This window comes from Phyllostomus discolor, chromosome 2 (assembly GCF_004126475.2).
Source record: "Phyllostomus discolor isolate MPI-MPIP mPhyDis1 chromosome 2, mPhyDis1.pri.v3, whole genome shotgun sequence".
Taxonomy (NCBI): domain Eukaryota; kingdom Metazoa; phylum Chordata; class Mammalia; order Chiroptera; family Phyllostomidae; genus Phyllostomus; species Phyllostomus discolor.
The window spans coordinates 53,418,395-53,445,604 of record NC_040904.2 but is presented as its reverse complement, the minus strand read 5'-3'; the positions used below and the strand labels follow the sequence as shown (position 1 = coordinate 53,445,604).

Below are 27,210 nucleotides of genomic sequence, written 5' to 3'. Positions count from 1 at the left end.
ATGCACAAAGTTCAGAGCACTGGGCAAGAACAGGAACTTAAAATTCCTGAAGCTGTCAGGCTAAAAATCTAGGAGGCTGTAAAAGGTAAGAATGAACACAACAAAAGGAAAAAAAAATGGGAGGGTGCAGTCTCATAGTGTTAATGGAAGAAATGATTACCAAGCACTTCAAATATTTTGAACAAAAGTAAAGCTTAGATCATTTGGAAAATGAGAAAAATCACATAATGGGACACTGAGGAAATAATGAAGAAAGACTATTTAAGTGGTGCAGCCTTATTAACTTTACATATGAAGCAAAGTGATATCTGGTGATGAATGTACAAAGTCCATAAAATAAGTCCCTATGATACTGGGTCATGAAAATACTGCTTCTTTAAACATCTTGAATTTATTTCAAGTCTTATGCTTCATTCTATAAACAGCTGGTATTTGTTAAAAAGAAGCACTCTACCTATGATTCATTTGTGACCTCTTATAATTAACATAAAAATTCCAGGTGCAATAACTGGTTTAATTTTTGTTTTCCTGTTACAATTTGCATCTGGAAAACTGAAAAACCTTACATGAAATTAGTTAACAAATTTTTCTGAATTCTACTTTCATGATTAGAATTGTAGACAAATCAAATAAAATTTAAAATGTAGGTATGTCCAACTACCAGATATATTGAAAAATATGAATATAAGCCTCTTATAATCATACGACTTATTTAATTTTAATATCATGATGCATTTCCTTTTGTATTTTTTAAAATAGTTTTTAAAGTATAAAGTCTGTAAATGCAGATTCATTCTAGAAATGTGAAGAATAGAAGTCCTTTTGGAATGCATGCCTTTCTGTGTATATTTTAAACAAATTAGATTCATATGCATATGCCATTTTGTACCCTGCTCATTTCCATGTCACTATTAGTAAAATACTTAAAATGCTATTTTTCAAAAAGATTTTATTTTTTTTTTTAGAGAGAGGGTAAGGGAGGAAGAAAAGGGGGCAGAGAAAACATCAATGTGTGGCTGCCTCTCACACACCCCGCACTGGGGACCTGCCCTGCAACCCAGGCATGTGCCCTGATGGGGAATCGAATCAGCGACCCCTTGGTTCACAGGCCAGCTCTCAATCCACTGAGCCACTGCAGGCAGGGCTTAAAATGCTATTTTTAATAGTACACCCTACCTCACCTATGGGTGTATCTTTTTTATTAACCCATTATGGAACACCTAAATTATTTTGATTTTTTTGCTCTGTAAATATTGCTATGAGTATTTTGGCACACAATTTCCTATCTTTTTCATTATTTCATCAGGTTAGGTAATAAGTGAAAATAATTTTTTTTCAACCAGCCACTTTTTGCTTTGTGGGAAAATGCCTAACCAACTGAGTCATACCAGCCTGGGCTCAGTATTATTATTATTTTTTAAATTATATTTTATTGATTATGCTATTACAGTTGTCCTGATTTTTCCCCTTTGCTCCCTTCTACCCAGCAGCCTCTACTCCCTAAGACAATCCCCCTACAGTTGTTCATGTGCATGGGTCATCCAAGTTAGTTCTTTGGCTATTCCATTTCCTAAACTGTACTTTACATCCCCATGGCTATTTTGTAACTACCCTTTTATACTGCTTAATTCCCTCACCTCTTCACTCATTTCCCCCAAAACCTCTTCCAACTGGCAACCATCAAAACATTCTCTGTATCCATGATTCTGTCTCTGATCTTCTTGTTTGCTTAGTTTGTTTTTCAGATTCAATTGTTGGTAGATCTGTACTTATTGCCAATAAAGTCCCTTTAATGTTTCACATAACGGTTTGGTGACAATGAACTCCTTTGTTTTTCTTTGGCTGGGAATCTCTTCATCTGCCCTTCGATTCTAAATGATGGTTTTGCTGGGTAGAGCAATCTTGGCTGTAGGTCCCTGCTTTTCATCACTTAGAATATTTCTTGCCAGTCCCTTCTAGCCTGCAAAGATTCTTTTGAGAAGTCAGCTGACAGTCTTATGGGAATTCCCCTGTAGGTAACTAACTGCTTTTCTTTTGATGCTTTTAAGATTTTCCCTTTATCTTTAACCTTGAGCATTTTACTCATGATGTGTCTTGGACTGGGCCTCTTTGTATCCACCTTGTTCGGGACTCTCTGAGCTTCCTGGACTTGCATGTCTATTTCCTTCACCAAATTAGCAAAGTTTTCTTTCATTATTTTTTCAAATACATTTCCAGTTTCTTGCTTTCTCTTCTCCTTCTGGTACCCCCATGATGCAAATGTTGGACCTGTTGCAGTTGTCCCAGAGGCTTCTTATACTGTGTTTTTTTGGATTTTTTCTTCTTCTTCTTGTTCTGATTGGTTATTTTTTTGCTTCCTTATGTTCCATAACATTTGATTTGACTCTCAGCTTCATCCACTCTACTGTTGTTTCACTGTAAATTGTTCTTTATTTCAATTATTGTATCCTTCATTTCTGACAATCTTTTTAATGCTGCTGAGATGCTCACTAAGTTCCTTCAGCATCCTTATTACCAGTGTTCTGAAGTCTGCATCTGATAGATTGCTTACCTCCATTTCATTTAGCTCTTTTTCTAGAATTTTGATCTGCTCCTTCATTTGGGCCATTTTCTTTGTCTCACTTAAGCGCCTCCCTGTGTTTGTTTCTATGTATTAGGTAGAGCTGCTCTGACTCTGTGTCTTGGAAGTCTGGCTAACTGTAACAGGTGTCCTGTAGGGTCTGGTGGCACAGCCTTCCCTACCACCCAAGCTGGGTACTCGAGGTATGCCTTTTGTGTGTAGAGCTGAGTACATCCGCTTCTTGTAGTTGAGCCTTGGTTGTCACTGGCAGGTCAATAGGAGGGATTCACCCAGGCCAGTCAGCTGCAAGGATTGGCTGTGACCACTGATCACCAACATGTGCTCTCCATGGAAGATCAGCTCTGCAGAGGCAGGGTGATGGTGCTCCAGCGTGGTAACTGCCCACTGGGTGTGCTGACACTAAGGTTTCCTGGGTGGTATGGGCTAAGGTCAGCTCCCACCTGTGTTTTATCTGGGGCCACCCTGCCTTACCTATAGAGCAATCTGAAATGGCTGCTACTTGTACTGGACTTGGAGATTCCCAGGTAAAGCCAAGCTGTGAATCTAGTCTGGCTGCTGCTAGAGCTGAACAACCAGGGCTCAATAAGGCCAGTAGTTGTTGTTTGAAAAGATTTAGGAAGTTTGTACAGCATGAGTTCAGACATTCCAGACATTCGTATGGAAAAGCAGCTTGGGTGGGCTGGTAAGTTGGGTGGGGAGGAATCTTTGGAGATCTCCAAGGTGGGTCAAACAGTGTTAGCCAGCTTGCTGGCTCTGTAGGGGGAAGATTTAATAAAAGGACAATGGCCTCTGCTTGTTTTTTATAATATATTTTGATAATGCTATTACAGTTATTCCATTACCCCTTTCATTCCCCTCCACCCTGCACATCCTCTCCCACCCACATTCCCCCCTTTTAGTTCATGTCCATGTGTCATAAGTTCTTTAGCTTTTACACTTCCCATACTATTCTTGCCCTCCCCCTGTCTATTTTCTACCTCCCATCTATGCTACTTATTCTCTGTACCTTTTCCCCCTCTCTCCTCCTCCCACTCCCCTGTTGCTAACCCTCCATGTGATCTCCATTTCTGTGGTTCTAGTTGTTTGCTTAGTTTCTTTTTGTTTTGTTTTAGGTGTGGTTGTTAATAATTGTGAGTTTGCTGTCATTTTACTATGCATGTTTTTTATCTTCTTTTTCTTTGATAAGTCCCTTTAACATTTCATAAAATAAGGGCTTGGTGATGATGAACTCCTTTAACTTGACCTTATCTGAGAAGCACTTTATCTGCCCTTCCATTCTAAATGAAAACTTAGCTGGATAGAGCAATCTAGGATGTAGGTCCCTGTCTTTCATGACTTAGAATACTTCTTCCCAGCCCCTTCTTGCCTATAAGGTCTCTTTTCAGAAATCAGCTAACAGTCTGATGGGAACTCCTTTGTAGGTTACTGTCCCCTTATCTCTTGCTGCTTCTAGAATTCTCTCCTTCATTTTAATCTTGGGTAATGTAATTATGATGTGCCTTGGTGTGTTCCTTCTTGGGTCCAACTCTTTGGGACTCTCTGAGCTTCCTGGACTTCCTGGAGGTCTATTTCCTTGCCAGAATGGGGAATTTCTCCTTTATTATTTATTCAAATGAGTTTTCCACTTTTTGCTCTTCCTCTTCTCCTTCTGGTACCCCTATAATTCAGATGTTGGAACGTTTAAAGATGTTCTGGAGGATCCTAAGCTTCTCCTCATTTTTTTGAATTCTTATTTCCCCATTCTTTTCTGTTTGGTTGTTTCTTTCTTCCTTCTGGTCCACTCTATTGTTTTGAGTCCCAGTTTCCTTCCCATCACTATTGGTTCCCTGTACACATTCCTTCATTTCTCTTATCGTAGCCTGCATTTGTTCATCTAATTTGCAACCAAAATCAATCAATTCTGTGAGCATCCTGATCACCAGTGCTTTGGACTGTGCATCTGATAGGTTGGCTATCTCTCAGTCGCTTAAAAGTACTGACTCCGGGGCTTTTAATTTTGTTTGAGCCATCTTTTTTTTTTTTCCCTTTGGTCTGGTAGCACCTGTTATATATGAGGGGCAGAGCCTTAGGTGTTCACCAGAGCGAGGCACCCCAGTCACTGGGTTGTGACACTATATGTAGGGTGGGGGTCCAAGAGAAACAATGGCACCTGCCCCGCTCTCTGTCAGACCTCAGTCCCTTCTACCGCTTCCCCTGAGCAAACTGGTCCCCTCTGGTGCCGATTCCCGTGTGGGTGGGCTTGTGCACCCTATGGGACTTTCCAATAACCTTTCCTGTGAGGCTGGGAGTCTCTCTCTGCGTTTCAACCCCCACAAGTGTTTTCAGTCAGTGTCCTGAGGCTCTATTTCCCAGCACTGTGATCCTGGGTTGTGCGCAGTGCCTTGCTTCACAATTCCTGCCTCTCTGGGTCTGCCGTTTGCTACCCCTTGGCCAGGGTCAGCCAGCTGCTACTTGCACGCCAGGGTCTGCCTGCTGTGGTCTTATGTGCCTCGGATGCCTTACGCTCCCGGTCCCAAAGCTCTCTGCTCTCCGCACTGCAACCCCCACCCGGCTGCCTGACTCCGCCCCTCCTACTGGTTAGGATCAATGGGTCTATTTTAACTTGTTGTTGTCTGACTTCCATACAGTTCAATTTTCTGTCAGTTCTGGTTGTTATTCTGTTTCTAAATTATTGTTGTCCCTATCTTGGTATTGCCAGGAGGCACAGTGTGTCTACCTATGCCTCTATCTTGGCCAGAAGACCTCTGCTTGTTTTGATGCCAGACACTTCAGTTTCTCCCTCTATGCCACTAGTGCCTTTCAAGGTGCTAACCCACTGCTGGAGCTCAGAGGCAGTGAGTCTGAATAGGTGATTCCATAGGTGGGTTCTTGGAAGAGGAACTGCTTGGGGCTCCATAAGTTTCTTCCACTAACTCAATCCCCACCGGTTTTCACAGCCAGAAGTTGTAGGGACTTATCTTCTTGGCACTGGAACCCTGTGCTGGGGGGCCTGGTCTGAAGCTGGGACTCCTCACTCCTGAGATATCCCTTCCAAATTTTTATTCACCACACATGGGTGTGGGACTAGCCCATTCCGTGTCTGCACCTCTCCTACTAGTCTGGATGGATGTGATTTCTTTAATTCCATAGTTGTCAGACTTCCATTCAACTCGAGTTCTAATGGTTCTGAGTAATGGTTGTTCTATATTTTAGTTATAATTTTGATGTGGCTATGCAAAGAGGCCAGCCATGTCTGCTTATGCTGCCATCTTGACCAGGAGTCCCAATAAGCGAAATTATTAAATCAAAGGACTTTTTGAAGATTACTGATATGCATTACCAGACTGAATCTAGAAAGATTATACAACGAACATTTCCTCTAACAGTGAATGCAATACAATCTAATTGTTTATTTCAAATTGCATTTCTTGTGTATTATCCATTGTTCTTTTTCTGTAAATTATTCACTCATATTGTCCACTTTACTATTCTACTACTATAATTTTAGTGATAGCAATCACATTTTAGAAGTTGATTTGTATGAACTATTTATGTTAAGGATATTAACTATTTACCATATTTATTGCTAATATGTCTCCAAGTTTATTATTTGTTTGCTTTTTAATTTTGCTTATGGTATTTACTTTTGTATACATAAGTTTAGACGTCTCTTGGTAAAATTCTATCCTTTCTCAAAGGCTAACTCAAAAACCACCTCCTGCATGGACCCTCTCATGATACATGTAGCCTGTAGGCTTTTATTCCTTAGAAATCATAATACTCACTTTTGTGTACACTGTACTGTACCATAGTTATACTCATGTCTCCCTCACCTCCTTAGGGCTTCCTGAAGACCAATTCCATGCCTTGTACTATTTTATATATTGCACTGCCCTGTACAAGTATTCAATAAATATATGTTGAAAAATACTAACAAAAAACCAGTAAAGATTTGGCAAGTTCTGGCAATATAAAATAGTAATGCATTTATGGTGCATCTCAGACATTAAGTACTATAACTTGCTAAAGAGAAAATGAGTATATACATTGTCTCTGACTGGGGAAACTGCCTTCATCCTTCCAAACATGTATTAAAGCACACTTGTAAATAGGCTATTCAGCTTAACACATTTGGTTTGAATCAGAACTGTGAGAAGAGATCACACTTTACTAAGCTTTGAAAGAACTCTAAACCTTCTGTTTTATATCAAACAATAACAACATTATTTCATTCACCTTCTTCATGTTCCCTCCAAGGGCAGGATAAGGAGGTTTGTTAACATGGCTCCAGTTGACTGGCACGCGGATCATTTCATAGAGCTGGAAGATCACTAAAGCATCTGCGAGATCACTAAAATAGGAGGGAAAGAAGGTGAGGGCAGAGGAAATGTTGGCATTACCTAATTTCATTAAGCACACTAGAAATGGGCTTATGTCTTTAAAAATACAAAACAGTCATTTAATGATTAAAGAAGGACAGGATACATCATTTGACCCAGAACTTCTAGACATCTGCCCAAAATTTTTTCATAAATGTTTACAGACCTATACATGTACAACAACATTCATTGCCATACTATTTATAAACTTGGGAATGACCTAAAGACCTGGCAGTAGAGGGCCACTGAATAAATGGTCCATACCATGGACTCCTGGACCACCATAAGACATAATGAGGCAGATTTCTATGTTGTAACATGAAAAGCTTTATAGGACATATTATGATTACAAAAGGAACTGGCAGAACACTGCATAGTTTGTTATTTCTCAAATTTATTTTCAAAATTGAGACCATTTAAATACCTAAATATGCTATGGGCTGTTAACAGTGATTATCTTTGGGCCATAAAAAAGGAATATGGGAAGGGTTAGGGACAGATTATCATGCTTTATTTTAGTCTACATACTTATTTCCTGAAACTTGTACATTGGGAATGGAGTTCATATACTGCTTATGTATTATGACTTTAAAATTTTTTTTAAATGATTGCATAAAAATCACAATAACCACGCAGTAAGCAGCTGTTTGTGTTAAATAATGAGGGTTAAGTGGAAGGAATTTATAAGCAAGTAGGAGTTACTGAAGTAAGAATTAGTACCATTTTGGATTCAGAAACCCATGTTCTCCTGAGGTGCTCAAATTATGTCTACTGAGTCTGTTTTCAATTCTGTATGCTAAAGACACAAAAAAATAGCAATTGATCTTAAACTTGCTATATGCAGCTGTATAGTGAGGCTTTTCTCTCTCAACAGCTTGCTCACTGAGTTATGTTTAGCTAAGATTCACATTAAAGTTACTTTGCATCTCTGAGCACACAACACATGCCAGTGAAGGGGACTCGGCCTCGCTGAGCGATGGAGGCAGAAAGTCAATTATGAAGGTAATTAGGAGCTGACTAGGTTTCCTATAAAAACATAGAAAATTTTGCATTAAAAATCACTAACGTATTTATATAGTTTCTAGAATCTCATCTATTTCATGAATTTTTCTGTTTTACTTTAAATGAATTCACTCTTATTTCTATGTAGTCTGGCATTATTATTATTCATGTTTTGCAAATAGGGAAACTGAAACCAAGAGAGTTAAAATGACTTCCAGAGAATTCAAGATGTGCCCCAGAACAAACTTGTCACAGAAAAATTCTAGGGCTAATAGTTCTTAAAATATATTTAGTAACTTGTTGAGATGAGAGAACTTTCAGTTAAAATCAATCTACATTACTCTAATGCTTTGCTTTGGTTTGCACTTGATACACTGTAGATGGGGAGCTAGAATCACTTACTGGGTTTAGGAATACGAGCCAGGCCAAACTCATGGACACGTAGTTCTGGAGGCAACTGAACCTCTAGCTATTGTTTTTCTGTATACAGTGGTTCTCTTTAAGGTCATATTACTTCTGAGAATTGTTTGAATTCCCTTTCCCAAGAAAAAGTTACATATGCCTAGAAGCCTTGTGTTAGTATTTCAGGATCTAACTACAGAAAAGTCTTTTAAAAATTTGGTCAATTCTCCTCTCTACTGTCAACCATAGAGAACTCTCGTTTCTTGACATTTATGAACAAGTTACCATGAGTTTCAACAAATCTTAATCCCCTAGTTTTAAATTGACTTTTTAATCAAAATAGAAATACATACTCATTGTAAAACAAAACAAAATACCATACTTACATTACTGAGATTAAAAATAAGTTTCCTCACTACCCTCAAATGCAGGTTGTATACTGTTTGGTATTTATCTCTCCAGGTTAAAAAAATTCATATACACATATGTATACATTCAATTTTAAAATAAAAATAGGAGCATACTAGACCTGTTATTCTTTTCTCTCAATTATGTATTATAGACATTCTTTCAAATTCCATAAAGATCTAGTTGCCCCTCACTTCCAGCATTTGAGTCCTTTACTGCCCTGCTACTAGGACAGGAGTATATCTCTTATCATTTAGCTGGAATTTACACACCCTTCAAGAGTTTATCAAATATGAGTCTATTACATCAAAGCTAGTTACCATAATAAAGCTCTACTGGTTTTAGATTTTAAATAATATCTTTAATATACAACAAGAAGAAATTACTCCATCATAAATCCTTAATTAGCCAGTGAACTTGGTCTTTTGTGGCATTAATCTTCAGTTCAGATTTAAAGAATAATTTAGTTAATGTTTATTAAGGCATTTCCTTGGCTGTGCAAATTATCAACACGTTTAGTTAATTAGGTCTTTTTTCTTAAAAATATGTAATTAGCTAAAGTTTAGGTCTTTTGCATTTTTGAAGCCAGGCTGGTAGATTCTGTAAAAAAGAAAGTAGGAAGGTTTCTTTTTCAACGACACCTAGAAAGACACATTTTCATCAGCACTACCAGAGAGCACAAGAAATGATTCAGTAAAATATTTTCTTAGTCCTACCAAATTAATAGTGTATTGTCATTTCTAAGAAAGAAACAATTATAACAATGAGGGAAAGCAAGTTATTTCTACAAATTAGAAAAAATATACACAACAGCCATGGCTGGTGCGGCTCAGAGTATTGAACAAAGGCCTGTGAACCAAAGGGTCACAGGTTCAATTCCCAGTCAGGGTAGATCCTGGGTTGTGGGCCAAGTCCCCAGTAGGGGGCTCATGAGAGGCAACCACACATTTATGTCTCTTTCTTCCTCCCTCCCTTCCCCTCTCTCTAAAAAGAAATTAATAAAATCTTTATATATATAAAACAAAATATGGTATAATTACGGTTTTGGCAAAGATAAATAGAATATGACTGATAATGAAAATATTGATATAATGTTAAGAACTATTTATAGTATATTACTGTTCTACTCTGCTAAAATGGAAATAATTTATTGTTGGGAACCACCCTGCCTGGTTTCAGAAGCTATAACCCCTCCATGGCTAAAGCTGAGTAAAACACCTTGGGACCACAAGCCATTAAGGAGACAAAGCTTATCTTCCCCGCAGGGGCACCATCTCTGCTCCCTTTACTTCGCCCTGCTTAGCCCCAGGCAGATGACTAGTTAGCCAATGACGGGTAAGATTCCTCAAGGGAGGAATGACCTAAGACAGGCATGGTCATGATGGGGCCATCAGGGAAGGACTTGGGGGACTACAGAAAAAGGGGGTGATAGACCCTCACCTCTAGGCTTTGACATAGCCTGAGTTCTCATTCTGTCTGTAATAAATCTCCTAATATCTTGGCTGCCTTACTTCCCCCACCTGACTTAAGCCTGAAGCAATGACAGAGGGCGGTACAGCCTTGGGCAGAAAGGGCAGTTCCTTGGGCAATCAGGCCTAAGACAGAATGCAAAAAATCCTGTGAAAACTGTTTTTGCTAAGAATGCCCTCAATTTTCTGATAAGGATCCAAGCATAAAATGAGTTTGTTTCCCAAAGTTTTATGGCCCTTTAGCTAACTGTCCCTGGCTCAGAATAAGCCCTCATAGTTCTTTGAATGTTATCTATTGTTTGATCATTACTGCCTGACAATGATTGATGAGCTTTACCTGTATTCCAGTGCAAACTGAACCTAATAAAAGCCCACTGAGGAACAGGCTCAAGGCCCTTATCCTGTTAGAGATTGGCCACCTTTCCTCCCCAAGCAGATCCTGTCTTGGTAGGCTTATTCTCAACTGTGGTGGATGGGGTTGGGGGTGGAGCTCTGTGAGCAGAGGCCCCCCCTCCCAATTTATTTTCCTGATAATAATTATAAAAGGTTAAGATGGATTATCTTTACCAAATTGTTTATATCATCAAAAATTATAACTAATATTATCATACTATCTTTAAAAAAATACTATTCTTTTAAAATCCATTCCATTGCCAATTCCCAGCATTCTGTGATTTTTATAAAATGTTCTCATGTAAAGATACCTGTAGTTTGAAACTAGAAAAGCTGGATGCTCATCATAAAGCTAAAACACACTAAAATATTTACCTGTACAAATGATTAATGTATGGGTTGACCCCCAAGGAATTCATCCAGTTTCGAAATGTCCTCTCTTCTTTGCTCTCCCCTAGAGTAGATACAAGTTCACACTGATGATTCAGGTCAAAAAGAATCAAGAACTACATTTTACACCATTCAGGCAGGTACAAACTGGCCATACATACTTTGCCATGGTTCCTATGGTACTACAAAATTTTTAGGTAAAAAAGTCTTATTGCCAAAGTCCCTTTTTTCCCCTCTGTCTAGAAAACCTCTATTTGCTCCAAAATTTTCCATCTAGAGTTCCTTGATGTCTGTGAACTACTGAGCCATGGGTTTCTCTGTCCAGAAAAGTAACAAATAAACCTATATAGTCATATATGTAGAATTACATGCAAAGGGATTGGCTAAAAATTAATAGAAGGAAATCTGTTAGCAGCCAAGGTAAAATTTGCATATTAAACAGAAATAGAGAAGCTACACCTTTTTCAAAGCAATATTACTAACTTTGTACAGATGGGGTTTTATACAGAAAAGTGGCTGGGCACACAGGCCTACATTTAATTACACCAAATAGTGATGCAAGAGGTGAGATTATGGGTAATATAAAAATAAGTACTGTGGGAATAAAACTATTTTATAGTCTTCCTGAGTTATTTTACATCGTCACTACTAAAAGTACATAAGGGTCACAGCCCTCACACAAAGTGCTAAGGAGAAAGACATGTTTCATCACAGGAAGTCCCTAGACCTCAGAGATTGCCTTAAGAAACTGCTGCAGGCACTATTATTTAACCTGGAATTACCTAATCTCCCTGAGACTCCCTCCATAGCAGTGTTTATTTCATTTATAAGGAAAACAAGGGCTACTCTGTTATACAAAGTGAGCAGAGAGAGAGGAGTTCTCCTTGCCATTTCTGTCTTCTAGTCATCCCCTGGATTGCACATAGTCCGAAGTGATTATAATATTATTGTTTGTTTTTCAGCAAAGTTAGGGGACAATGGAATGGCCTAGTCTGTATCTCATCACCAGATTCCTGAAAAAATGAAACATTTATAGTATATCTCTCATCGCTTCTAAACCAGAGGCAAGTTCGTGTCCCTCTCTAGACTCTGTCTCACGTGAGATTCCCAGGACAATCTGGCCTATAAATCTGCAGCCACCAGAGCTCCAGGAGCCCACTCTAATAGAGCCATCTCGGCAGTCATCTTCAGACTCAGTACCACAGATACCACACACCTGCACACCCAGGAGAGAAACCAAAACCTTGTAAAACCTCAAGGATTCTGCTTGTGTCACTGTTCAGGAAATGATCTGCCTTCTGTACTTTCACATGGTTTTCAATGCCATTTCCTAACAGCTTTCCCAGGATGTTTGAATTCTTGCTCTATTAATTTATGTAACCATATAATTTCTTCCTTAAATTTTGTCAACACTTGTATACATAAAAAGTAACCGATTAATCTGTTGTATCTGCCACTATCACTTTGTAATAAATAACCTATATTAACCCTTTTTTTAAAAGAACCAAGTTAAACTAAGTATTTCTAGAAACCATACCTGCCTTATTTTATAGGAGTTATTAAACAGGTGCAAATTAAATATCTGAACTTCCCCAAAGTGACAAATAAACATATTATAAACCACAGCTTGGTGCATGTGACTTGGGTTTTACTTTTTAGTTGTTTCTCTATTACAATCTCTTATTTTGCTGTATATAAATTTTGTCTAGTAATAAGAGAATTTTTACATTATTTCCACTTCTGAAAATCCAAGTTATGTTTTAAAATTACAAACATTAATAGTATAACTGTTTCATTTTTAATTAAAAAATGTTTAAAGTCTGTTGAACCTGGCAATATAGTGAATTATATTTAAAAGGCCACTAAACATGTACATTTAACTGTGTTTGGTACGTTTCAGAGGTTCTCATTTCTTCCTATTGTTTTCAATTGCACCATTATTATTTAAATTTTTAATACCTGGTAAGTAAAACAGATTTTTTAAATTAAGCATTTATTTATTTAATACCATCTCAAGTTATCTTGGAAAATAGATGCCACAGCCAGCAGCACTAGCGTTTGAGCAACAGCCATGATAAGCATTACGAAAACATGTGTATCCCAGACTGGAAACACAGTCTGTATTGCAGATGACTAAAGCAATCTTAGAAGTAAAATGTTAATTGCTGACATAAAAGATAGGAAACAAACTACAAAACATTCTTTTCATTTTCAGGATCAAACTGGCATCTGCAATTGAAAAGTTTCATGAAAACTAACAAATATATAAATATAGGCTACTAAGAAGAAAGAAAAGGAACTAACATATTTAACACTAAATGTGTTAAGTGATGTACTGTATTTTCTTCCCCTATCTGACCATTATGGAGTACATACTGTATACTAAACTCTTTCCTTCAGCAAAGGTCACTTTAACCCACTTTATAATACTTCAGAACAGGTATTGTTATTCTTGCTTTATACATGAGAAAACCAAGGCTCACAGAGCTCACTCGGATATATAATGGGGGAACCATGATTGAACAAAGTACAATTCCACGGCCTGTGTTTTCCATCACCACAAATTAATTCTGACATGGTCTCTCTATACATAGCCTATATATTTGGCTCAATTTCATATGAAGGTTTAATATTTAGTTCTGTTTTTTATTTTTAAGTCCATACAGATAAAATTCTTTGCCAATGAGGACATACTGATACATGAAAATGGGATGTGATGAGGTCTAGCTTCAAACTTCATAAGGATCCATAAACAAATTTACAGAGGAAAAAAATTCCAATGACAGTCAGAGTCAAATACATTTCGGCAGATGTATCAGGACATACATAAATTCTAAATAAAGATGATTGATAAATATTTCCCATGGTATCTTCTTATATAAATATAGTAAACACTAATGGAAATATTTAGCAATCTGATTCACACTGAAAAATTCCAAAAGCATGCTGAACACTAGCAAAAGAATTCAAACGTTAAAAATAGGAGAACGAGCAAGTTGGAAAAGATATCTAGCAAGAATTTGGTGACTATAAAAAGCAGATCATTTTTAATATGCCACTCTAAACAATGCCTTCTAAAGTAAGATGGAGGGAGTTTGAAATTTTCCAGACTCTTAAAAACTTAACAGTCTTTCTTTTTACTTAATTTTTTTAAAGTTCTAATTTCTCATCCCTAGTTTCTCTGTTGAAAAATCTATTTATTATCTATCTTCCCCCGTAGTTATTTAAGCAGAGAAGACAGTCCTTACTCTGCTTTACTGGATCTCAGGAAGATTGAATTGAATTAATCATATGGCTTAACGAACATATTTGTTAACTCTGAAACTTCTTTTACTACTTAAAAACCCCTGTAATTATAAAGTGACAAAGACATTGGAACTCTAGTTGTGGCAAAGAGAAAAAGTTCATGGAACTGATTTTTCATTCTATCTCACTAGGGAAGAAGGAGTAAGAAACGAGGGTGATGTGAGCGAATGAACACTGAACCATCAAATCCTCCCCACCAAGAAATCCCTACTTGAGAACTGCTTTTCTCCAAACCAGGGCAACTAGTGGGAATATTTTAGGACTGGCCCCTACACGTCTGACAACTGCCACCACAGCTGCCGCTGTTTTGACTTTTAGTTGATACTAATGTGGGTTTTGGTATGCATGTGAGTGAGAGGGCGAGCATGGAAGGAGAAAACAGGAGAGGCTGGAAGACAGACAAGGAGAAAGACCTAGATATTGAGAATGCATTTGTCATTAATGACGATTCACATATTGTAAGCTTCAATGACACTCAGTGAGTGAAACATAGCTAAACAACACAAAATAACCCAAGTAATAGAATCAAACTAGATCCTTTCAAAGATTACTTGTGATAAAAGGTGAGTTTGTTTATTTATAGGAGAGGGATGAAGGTTTCACATCAAATCGTGAAATCCATCGTCAATATTGTTTTCTAATGTATTAACAACTACACTATTCCATCATTATAGAAGGCAAATTAGGTGAAGAATTTATATAACTGAGCCTTGCTCTGCTATTCTAATTAAGTTTCATCTGTGTTTCTTGCTTGTCATCATGCATTCTTTAGGCATATTAAGACTGAAAAAAAACACAGCATGAACAATGCAAAAAATAAATATCAATCCAGATAGAAAGAATAAATGGTACTAATAAAAAGAACATTCAGAATGAATATATTTAATAGAGTATAGGAAAGTACTAAATACAGTACCTACATTAGGAGGGGTCAAATCTGCATTTCATGAAGCAAAATAGGAAAGTATTATAAATTATGAGACAGATAACAATAGCCCACACACAAGACAAGTATGAATATTGTAAATTTTTTCATGTACTCTAAAAACATTAAAAAGAGAACAATACTAGAGTCAAACTGTAGCTTTCAAAGGAGAAAAGCTACAGATAATAATTTTTTCCAATAGATAATTCATTGTCCATATTCGTGGTGGAGTTATGTTATGTGGTCATTAAAGAGAATGTTTTTAATGTATGATAGTTTTCACTAACGTCTTACAGAGAAGTGACAGACAAGTACAAGATTTACCCCAGCACTCTCTTTTAACCAAAGCCAACAACCACTTTCTTTAATTTGAACTTTTTAATGGATGCACATGCCTACACACAGTAAATTACGTCTCCCACCACACTCCCACACCCCTGACAGTGCAGTAGAACAACAATATAAGAAGAGACATACAGTGCATCAATTAGAGCCAGAGAGAACATACCTTCCAGTAAATCCATATCAATGTCATTATTATCAGGCTTGTGTAGGCACGGGTATGTGTTAAAGAGATTAGCTACAAAAGCTAGATTAAGTTTAGGATTGCCTGAAACCACATCTGCAGGAGTGACAAACTGTCTGCAGCCCAGTTTATCTGCTTCTTGAAGCATGAATCCAGCACGCTTCAGGTCATTTTTCTCCTAAACAATGATACAAAATAAAAATGGTCAAGATTAAACTTTTGATTGGCATAGCTTTTTATGGATATATACAGGGTCTGGCAGAAGTAACACCTGCTTGAGTGTGATTGGTACAGTAATAATAAGGGTGTAATAATTTATAGTTTTAATTTAAACGTTTCACCTAAAATGTCATATGGTGCGCTTGAGTGTGATACTGATATATTACAGAATTATATGCTTATGATTTTGTAATAAAAGATTTTGTAATAAAAAGGTATGTTATTTATGCTGAACCCTTTATATGCAATTACTCTTCTGGAAATATATTTAATAATAGCTCAAAATAAGGTCTGAACATGCAGGAATTCCAAATCAACTTCCCCATTTAAGTCAATGAAGATAAGTCTCTGAGTTTTCTTGCTGGGGTCAGTGTAATATTCACCCTCATTGCCAAAACACTGAATAAAACTCTCAAATACTGTATCAGGAAACTCCTATTGATCAAATCATAGATAATCTGATCAAGGCCATAGATTAGAGTGCCTTCTGGCTAACAGGCTTAGTTGCCTCACCCATTCTAGCCTGAATGATATTTTCAGTAGACTCTTTTTTCAATGAAAACAAGTTGAGATATTATGTTTTAATTTAAAAAATATTAAACTCAGAAGGAACACTACTTTTCACAATTGCAAAAACCCCAGAGACAACCCAAATGCTTATCAAAAGTGAGCAGATAAATAAACTGTCATATTCACATAATGACATACAAAAATGTGATTTAGGAATACGATATGTTTAAAATAAGTACCAGAAATTTAAGTACAACGTGATAAACATTATATGAAGTTAAAAAGCAAAATAATTTAATTTTGTAAGGAATACATTTGGTTGACAGAAAAGTATATAAAAAAGAGAAGCAAAAGAACAATGAACATAAGATCCGAGGTAGTTATTACCACATCAGGTAAGGCAGAGGGAAGGGATCAGGAAGAACTGCGGAGCTAAACGCACATTAACGTCAGGGTCTTAGCTGTCTTGTTGAATTGGGAGTTCATAGAGAACTTGATACAACTTAAACAACTACAAAAATATTTAGCTCTCATGTTTCCTTGGGTTCTTCCAATCTGAGTCACTCCTAAGGCTTTTATTTTTTAATTTCACGATCTTGACACTTGAGAAATACTGGCACACTCCTTCTCAGTTATTTTGTAGAATGTTCTTCAATTTGATTGTCCAATGTTCTCTCATGACTGGATTGATAATATGCATTTTTAATAGTTTTATTGAGATATACTTCATATCTCATAAAATTCACCATTTTCAGTATATTTACAGAGTTGCAAAAACATCACCACTAGCTAATTCTGGAACATTCTCATCCATCCCTGCCCCCAAAATAAAGAGTGAATAAATGAATGAACAGATGGATACGCAGGAACCCACGACAAGAGTATATCATAAAGGAATTATGGGTTATCTAATTCTGTGCACCAGACTTGCAGAAAATAGAAATGTAAATAAAATCAGAGACAATGATAAGTTTAATGGTTTTAAACAACAATAAAATGTTACTAAGGTAGACATCAACAAACCACAATATGTGACCTCTTATATAGATCTTAATTCAAATAAACTTTTAAAAGCAAATCCGACATTGTGAGCCAATTGGAAACGTCAATGTTGACTAAATATTTAAATGGGACTACAGATGATTTACCAGAAAATATTGTTAATATTTTCAGGTAGGGTATTATGGTTATATTTTGTGTCTTTATCTTTTAGAAACACATCCTGAAATACTTATTGATCAAAAGATATGAAGTCCAGGATTTGCCTCACAACAACATGGAGGAGGAAGGAGCAGGCAGGTGGCCAATGTGGAAGAAGGCTGACCGTATGCTGATAGCCGATGGCCGCAGATCAGTGTACTAGGTCCATCTACTTGTGAATGTGTTTGAAATTTTACATGTTTTTTGAAGTTCCTAATTTTTTTACTCAAACTAATTTGCAAATTTGCATACTTTTGCAATACTAAATTTCTTAGGTGTTTCATTATAGTAATGTGAAATATAATTAAGCAATGACTTAAGTTGCCGTTAAAACTAAATATTAGGGACATCGTACTTGAAGTACTTAGTAGATCTTCACAGCAAGTATAGTCTGACCAGATTTTAATGTTTAGATGGAACCATCTCTAATATTTACAACTTAAAGAATGGGCTTCCTAGGAATTGTGTTAGATGGATCAGGACCTACCTCAGCCCTTCCTACACCATAAACATGAGGAACTGTCATCTTTTATTTGACATCATAATCGATTGCTTAGCAATCTCATAATGGCTTGTTGCTACCTTTCCCAGTATACAGCGATAGTCATACGAACACCCCGTGGGTCCCGGCTAGGCTGCCCCAGGGAAAGCAGATGTGGGGTTGATTCCACACATACTCAAGGCTGGAATTCTGTACTTCCCTTTCTTCATGAAAACCAGATGACTTGGCACGGAGATTTGGAGTTTAGGGCATGGAAAAACTTCTGAAAACCAAACTTTAAGGAGGGACTGAGGACACCACAGAGGATGCTGCCTGTTGAGAACTGTACTTTCAATTGACTGTACTCACTAGTCAAGTTCAGGGATTTGGGGGCAAGGGGAACGGGGAATTATTACCAGGTATAGCTTTCACTACAGGATGATGAAGAAATTCAAGATACAGAGAGCGGTGATGGTTGCACACAATGAAAATATATTTAATGCCTCTGAACTGCATACTTACAAATGATAAAAATGGTGAACTTTATTTTATGCTTATTTTACTAAAATCTAAAAAAATTTTTAAATTAAAAACTCTACTCACATTAAATCCTGAAAGATCAATGGCAATAGCAGGTCCATCATCCCGGTCACCTTTAGGTGCAATCTGATTAAGCAGATGAAAATAGGCTCTTGAATCCTTCAAGGAAAGAAATGAAATAGGATTTTCAAAATGAATAAAATCATCATTGGAAAAGAAGGACTCAAAAGGAGGAAACAGCCCCCATCTCAAAGAATGGAATAATAACTATTAACTTTACTTATTACTTATAGGCTCCTGAGTACACTATGCTATTTTGCACTTCAGAGCTCCTAGCAACACTGTTCTCTACTGGAATACCTTTCCTCACCTTTTTCATTTGTTTACACTGCCAAGCATCAGCATCAGGCAAGATCAGGATGAAGTGTTTTCTTTTGGAAGCTTTCCCTACGGCCACACTGCAATAAATCATCCAATGAAGTCATATCCAAAGATGGCTACCATAATTGTTCCCTGTACATTTTATATAGCTTCTCCCATTAGAAGTCAGAGTCTATTGACCCTTCTCCCCTTGAACATAGACTGGACTTGTGACTTGCTTTGACCAAGAGAAGCATTTAAAATGGTGTTCTGGGGTCTCCAAGCACAAGTCTTATAGCTTTTGCTTGGGTCTTATTGAACACATCTTCCACATAAGAAGTCCAACCATCTGAGACTGCCAGGCTGTGAGAACGCCCAAGCTAGCCACATGGAAAGGCCTCCCAGAGAAGCAGTGAGTAACTAGACATATGACTGGTGCCCTTGCCCGTATTCCAGGCCAGCAGAACTTACAACTGAATGCAGAGTTAGTGATCCCAACCAGAACCATCTGAAGGAGAATCACCCACCAAGCTGCATTAACCCACAGAATCCTGAGAAACAAGTCGTTATTTTCAGTTATTCAATTTTTGAGTGGTTTGGTATACAGCAATAGATAACTGAAATATCCACCTACTAGATGTGTTCTCTCCCAGGGCAAGCTTCTCAAGAGCTAGGTCATGGCATCCCCCATGCCTGGCATAATGTCCCACAGGAAGGGTTTAATAAATATCTGACAAACTGAAGTCTAAAATAGAAGAGCCCCCCGCAGCCAGGAAGAAGGTGGAACTCCCCTCTGGGCACTGCAGTGCCCCCCACTCATCCTGCGCCTCCGAGTGCACAGACTCCAGACAAGAGCCCAGCACTCTCCGGCTGAGCGCCTGGGGTGGAGGGCTGGCTTGTGATGCAGATTTTTTTCTTGTTCCTTTCCATTTAATTGTTTTTCAAATTACAGTTGGCATATGATTTTGTATTAGTTTCAGGTGTACACTCCAGTAATTAGACATTATGTAACTTACTAAGTGATCACCACGATAAATGTCATACCATCTAACACCATACGTAATTATTAGACTATTATTGACTATATTCCCCATGCTGTACCTTATATCCCCATGACTACTCTGTAATAACCAATTTGTACTTTTTTTGTTTTCTTTGTTTTTGTTTGGGGCTTTTTTATTGTTTTTTAGAGATGGAGGAAGGGAGGGAGAAAGGGAGAAAAACATTGATGTGATAGAGAAACACTAACTGGTTGTCTTTGGTACATGCCCTGACTCGGGACCAAAACTGCAACCTAGGATTGTGCCCTGACTGGGAATTGAACCAGTGACATTTTGCTTTGCAGGACAATGTCCAGTCAACTGAGCCATACCAGCCAGGGTATTCTTTTTTGTTTTCTTTTTAATCCTCACCAAAGGATATGTTTATTGACTTTAGAGAGAGAAAAAGGGAGAAAGAAGGGTGGAGACAGAGAGAGAGAGACATTGATGTGAGAGAGAAACATCAATAGGTTGCCTCCTATATGTGTGCCCCAACTAGGTACTGGACTTGCAACCCAGATATGTGCCCTGACCAAGGATTGCACCCGCAACTGTTCTGGGGTAGAGGACAATGCTCCAACCACCTGACAACCGTCAGAATGTTCTCTGTAACTATTTCTGTTCTGCTTGTTAGTATGATTTTTAGATTCAATTGTTAACAGATATATATTTATTGCCATTTTATTGTTCATGCTTTTTATCTTTTTTTCTTCTTCCTTTTAAAGAAGACTCTAACATTTCATATAACACTGATTTTATGGTGAAGAACTCTTTAGCTTGTTCTTGTATGGGAAGCTCTTTATTTGTCCTTTGGGTCTAAATGATAGCTTTGCTGGGTAATCTTGGTTGTAAGTCTTTGCTTTTCATCACTTTGAGTATTCCTTGCCTCTTGCCTCTGGCCTTCAAAGTTTCCATCAATAAATCAGCTAACAGATATCCCTCCCAATTTTCTCCCAGCACACGTGGGTATGAATCCAGCCCACTCAGCGTGTCCACCCCTCCTGCCTCATATACCAGTCTCAAAGAAGCTTCTCCTTTAAATCCCTAGTTATAGGACTTCCATTCAGCTAGATTTCAGGCAGTTTTGAATGATGGCTGTTCTTCAGTTTAGTTGCAATTCTGATGTGGTTGTGGAAGGATTCAAGTACTACATTTACCTATCTTGAGTGGAAGTCCCAGATAACTGTCAATCCTTTGATAAAAACTCCGGCATTATAAGCAGCTGTAAATACACCCAAAGGGCAGAATTCTTTGGCCTTATACAAAGTCACTGCAGTAGGCAGTGGTGGTACAGGTGAGTCGGCACTGACCCTACAGTCCACACATGATGGGTCTGTGGAGCAGACAGCTATGAGCAGGCAGTGCTGGACTGGAGCGAGTGTGGACCGAGGTCCCAGACCAGTACGATTACACTTGTACTTCTGAGCAGGGTTTCTGCTGTGTCTCCCTATCACAGAAATGGAATGCTTTGCAGCCATGGCTGACTTCAGGGGACCAGACATTAAGAGTAACAGAAGATGAGAGTGCTCCATTTCTGCTGGTTAGGAACAAATCAGGTTTACAAGATAAAAGGCAGCTTTCTGTAGAAGATGTGAAAACCAGAGCCCAATAGTGGAATGTCAATTATGTGGAAACCTGCTAAAATGCACCAGTATCTGCAAGGTAGCCTTTGATTTAATGATGGAAATTCAAGCCAGAGAGATTGAAGACAGCAAAGAAGAGAAAAAAGAAAAAGAAATGTTTACCCTTGAGAATCAAAGAAAGATGCTGCATTTTATAATCAAAGCCCAAACTCCTTTCTCGTCTTGGCCATATTAATAAATATTATATAATGTATACGCACTTCCACTGAAGACTCAATTCACTATAACTACTTTAACATTTTGCAAATTGTTCTGTATCACTAGAAGTATGAATTGGAACTACACTGAATCTCTGTCACTTAAAAAATAAATTAATGTGGCTTCACCAAGAAGCAAAGTTCCACCTATTTCATAATTATCTACATTTTTCAAGGTACTAAATATAATATATGAGCTTGTGTTTTGAGGGCAGTCTCCCTTAAACTGTTAAAGAGGTGAGATGTGGTGGGGAATGGGAGGAAAAGCTACTTCCTCTAGTTTATTAAAAGTTTTACTTTTATATCACATAAAATATCTTGGTCTTCCATAGGATTACCAGAAGGACAAGAGAGAGAGCAAGGGATTGAGAACATATTTGAAGAAAAAATGACCAAAACCTCCCTGGCCTAGTAAAGGAAAAAAATGCACAAGTCCAGGAAGCACAGAGCTCAAAACAAGATGAACCCAAAGAGGCCCACTCCAAGACACATCATAAGTAAAATGCCACAGGTTAAAGACAAAGAATCTTTTTTTAAAAGACTTTATATATTTATTTTTAGAGACAGGGAGAGAAACACTGATGTGTGAGAGAAAAAGCAAGAACCAGGCCCACCACTGAGGCAGGTGCTCTAACTGGGAAAGGAACTGGCGACCTTTTGCTTTGCAGGACTATGCTCCACCAACTCAACCAACAGCCATGTTGGACAGGGCCATAGACAGAATTTAAAAGCATCAAGCAAAAAGCAGATAATGACCTACAAGGGAGCTCCCATAAGACTGTCAGCTGATCACTGATCTCTCAACAGAAACATTTCAGGCCAGAAGGGATGAGCATGAAATATTCAAAGTGGTAAAAAAACAAAGACTTACAATCAGGACTTTGCCCAGCATGGTTATCATTTAAAATTGAAGGGGAGCCCTGAGTGGTGTGGCTCAGTGGGCTGAGCACTGGCCTGTGAGCTGAGGGGTCACTGGTTCAATGCCTGGTCAGGGCACATGCCTTGGTCGCAGCCAGGTCCCTGGTTCAGGCACATGCAAGACGCAATGGATTGAGATTTCTCTCTCACATGGATGTTTCTCTCTCTCTCATTCTCCCTCCCTCCTCCTCTCTCTAGAGTTAACATCAAGCCATCAAACCCTAGTATAGTGCAGAAATCCCGCACAGTGACACAGACCCAACGTCAGGCCTATGTCACCACTGTGTGGTGTGCCTCCTGGATGACTTCTAGCACATGACTTGGGATGGGGAATCTACCACTGTCGGGTTTTCCTTTTCTTCTTTGGAATGCAGCTAAGAAGTTGATTCATAGGGGTTTGTTTTCTTTTTGTTCAGTTCCAATTTCACCAAGTCAAAGATGTGTTCAGGCATTTCAAGTAGCAGACGTGTATGTAAAGCTAACAAAAGCAGGCTCTTTAGAAACTCAACTTCTTTAGATATTACACCCAAGTCTATGATGTTACATATTTGTCCTTCAAGGGTTTGAGATGTACATCTTCCACTACATATTTTTCATTGGCTGTGCCACGTGCTGAATTAAAGCACCAATGTAACAGTGGCCCTGAAACCTCCGCTACAGTCTTATTCAACCAGGGGTGCTACCCACTAACACTGTGTCTTTGCTTTGAGACCTTTCCTTTCCTTGTGGTGCTGAGGTGCTATGAAGTGAGCTGACAAAGATGTCACATGTCTTAGGCTGATGCCACTACCCAATTGGTTTATTTGCAATTTTGAGCCATTTAAAGACCAATAAACTTCCTTTAAAAAAAATAAAAGACAGCCCCCCAAGTAAAATTGTAAATGAGCATGGAATAGATGAAAGCAGGCAATGTCACTCTGAAGAGAGAGATTGTCATCTAAGCCATTATGGCAAAAACATAACTTGACCAAAGGTGTTAACATATCTAAAGAGAAAACATGAATTAATGTCAACACTGATTAACCTGAAAAAAATTATAGAGAAGAAAAAGTCACAGGGACCCAAGCTGGCAATGCCTTTCTGGGCAGCAACCATGTGAGTCGTCACTGGGCACACTGAATGTCAGTCAGTTTCCTTGACAATGGTCTCCCAGTAGGGGGAAGTGTTGCAGCTCCCGTGGCTGACAGACCGACCTGAAGATTCCCTGGGCCCTCAGATGTGCTTCCCTAGTAGCTGGCCATTGACAAAGTGGCCATAAGAGTGCTGAACTGGTCACGCCCACATGGGCCTCCAGTCTAGCAAACAGATAAATTCTCAGACTGACTGTCACTTTATAATTTAGTCTACCTGTGGAATATAAAATGCAAAGAATGCTTTAATCTGCTAAGGAGCATCTTCCTCTCACAGCCAGTTGTAGTTCTTATTAAAAGCCCACGAACCAGTATTTTTCAAATATAAGATTTTGTAATTAGCATTCCCAGAGAAATGGAAAATTTCACTTCCAACACTGTGCCCTTGTGAATTCAATTTCAATTCAAATTTAAGTCTGCATCCTTTTGTTTTTACATTCTATTCTTTTTTTTTTAAGATTTTTTATTTATTTATTTATTTATTTTTAGAGAGGGAAGGGAGGGAAAGAGACAGACAGACAGACACAGACAGACATCAATGTGCGGTTGCTGGGGGTTATGGCCTGCAACCCAGGAATGTACCCTGGCTGGGAATCGAACCTGGGACACTTTGGTTCCCAGCCTGCACTCAATCCACTGAGCTACACCAGCCAGGGCTTTACATTCTATTCTATGTCACAAACTTGAACATTAAAATGCAAACCTTAATGTCGTGGCTGAAGTTGCTGATGGTGTGCCATCCTGCATTGGTCAAATGGTAGTTCACCCACCGCAGCAGTAATTCCTCGGGAGAGAGCTTCATCAGCTCCTCTAGCTCCTCGCCTTCATTCAGCAATGCAATCAAAGCTGAGAGGAAAACACTGAGATATAAGTACTCCCTGTAGCAGGTATATGTCCATGAAGAATAAATATTTTTTATGATCATACCTTCATTCCTGGAAATCTCAATATCAGCAAAAAGACCAACTTTGATGATCTGCCAGAGAAGTCCCAGGACTAAGTGGGGCTTTCCTTCTTTGAGGTCCTGGGCACCGATGTTGACCACCGTACAACCGATGGCCGAGGCGGAATTCAGGGCTAGGTTCAAATTTTCCTGAAGTGCCGCAAAGAAAAACACCCATGAGGAACTACTCTTCTAAAGTGTTACCAACAAGTTGTGAAGGTAAATAGGAAACAATGGATTGTGAATTTCAGATCTTTGAACATACGTAATATTTAAATAGGCAAAACACTACTATTCTAAAGAATTCCATGGTTTTAACTGTTACCTCTAGATGCCAATGACTTTCAAATCCACACCTTCTCCCAGCCCCGCCTCAGACTCGGTATGTCCAAAACTGAAGCATGCTTCCTTGCCATACTTCCCTGGTTTTCCTCCAATTCCCTGTTAAAACTGGCTTTTCTTTATTTCCTGTCTCGGTTGATAGGACCAACATTCATTTTTGCCTTCTTTCTGCCTAAGTCAGAAATCTGAGGAAATCCTTGTGTTCCCTTGCCTACCACTCCCAGTCACCAAAATCTGCCAATTCTACCTGCTTAATACCTCTGGAAATTGTCAGTGCCTTTTCCAGGTATCTTAATTCCTTCCTAAGGCCCATCTCAAACTGTCAACAATCCATCTTCCACAACACTCTGCTGTCAGTGATGTCGGTAAAACAGAAACCTGATGGAGCTCCCTGGCTTCAAAACCCTTTAAATGTCCACCATTCCTACTATGTCCTCTCACTCACTACATAGGACCTTTGAACTTACTGTTCCCTCTGCCTGGAACACTTCCCCCAAATATCCCTAAGTCCTTTAATATTGCTCAAAAGCACCTAATGGCCTTTTCTAATTATCCTACACAAAACAGCAAGCATCGCCACAACTCTCCAATGACACTCATTCTTCCCTGTTTTACACCTTTGCATTTTCCGACATATTACATACTTATATGCTTATTATTATATCTCCCCCAATTAGAGTATGAGCTCTATGATAATAAAGGTTTTTGACATGCTTGGGGCTGTTTCCCTGGTACTTAACGCATGGTATTCAGTAAATACTTATTGAATAAGTGGATGAATGGGTATGAGTGATTAAAGGCAAGGAGGGAAATGAGAGGGTCAAGTCTAAATTCATAATATGACAACAATCAAAACCCCTTATCTGCTAATATTGGACTCTGGCCTCATCTCCTAATATTCCACTTATATAGCCCATGCTTCAGCCAAGATAGAAGGTCCTTTAGAGCTCCCAAGACAATGCCAGGGCTTTGCAGGCAGTTTTTTGTCTAACTGCAGTAAGCAGTAAAACTCAGCTTTGTCTTATCAATAGGTCATGTTGTTGATACATGGGGATTCGGCTTTTGACGTTAATTTTATTCAAAACTGATGGCTTTACAGGTAGAGCAAATGACTTATAAGTAATTAGATTTAAAATGTATTGAAAGTAAGAAGCTAAAATCTGCTTCATTGAATAAATGGTAGTTTCTAGTTGGTAAATACAACATTACTGCCCTACTGGTATGTAAGGAACATGACAACCACTATTGTCTACAGCCAATTTCAAACATCTTAAGAGCAAGAAGACACAGGAGAACCCCATAAAGAGGTTGTTCCCCAAGTCTTAGCATAGACTACTGCCCTGAGTGCTCGGCCTTCCTCCCTGAAGACCTGCGCTGGTGGGGAGAGACAAGGGCAAGGGGGAATCTCCACCATGGGGACATGAGAGAGCTGTGGTTCCTCCTTGAGTTTCAGTGTCCTAATCTGTAAAACAGGGTATCTTTACAGAGATGCTAACAAAGACACAGGCAAACACAGCAGTTGAACTCGTTACCCACCCTCTCTCCCCATCTTCTTTGTGCACCCCTGAGCCGTGTCTGAGATACAGCCCACTCTACAAGGCAGAAAAATTTCCACTGCTGTTTCGGATGGCTTCTCATGTCCCTTCTATTTTGATTAATTAACTATCTGACTTTTTACTAACAATCTCATATAAGTATTGCATGTTTTCTTTCTTTTAATTCATACCATTTTGCACATTTTTATTTTCCATAAAGTTTCAATTCAAGATGAGCTCACTTTTGTTAATGATCTTTAGAAGGCTGTGCTACACACTTATTGGGTAAGAATAAAGGCATTATTTGTTATTCAGATTTCATCATTTGATATCACTTTTAGTTCATTTGGAGCACCCAAATGGGATCTATGATTTCTCTACTTTAACTGTAA

At 38.4% G+C, this 27,210-nt stretch overlaps 1 protein-coding gene and 1 pseudogene across 1 annotated transcript in view; one reads left to right on the top strand and one right to left on the bottom strand.

Moving 5' to 3' along the window:
* Positions 1–27,210, bottom strand: part of PLS1 (plastin 1) — a 98,833-nt gene that overhangs the window by 11,514 nt on the left and 60,109 nt on the right. The window contains exons 7-12 of the mRNA XM_028505007.2: positions 24,926–25,091; positions 24,702–24,844; positions 18,774–18,869; positions 15,743–15,938; positions 10,989–11,067; positions 6,797–6,911 (exon numbers count right to left, since the gene is read on the bottom strand). Coding sequence (XP_028360808.1) covers positions 6,797–6,911; positions 10,989–11,067; positions 15,743–15,938; positions 18,774–18,869; positions 24,702–24,844; positions 24,926–25,091 — 795 coding nt within the window. The remainder of the gene's footprint in view (positions 1–6,796; positions 6,912–10,988; positions 11,068–15,742; positions 15,939–18,773; positions 18,870–24,701; positions 24,845–24,925; positions 25,092–27,210) is intronic.
* Positions 19,204–21,955, top strand: LOC114490657 (annotated as a pseudogene).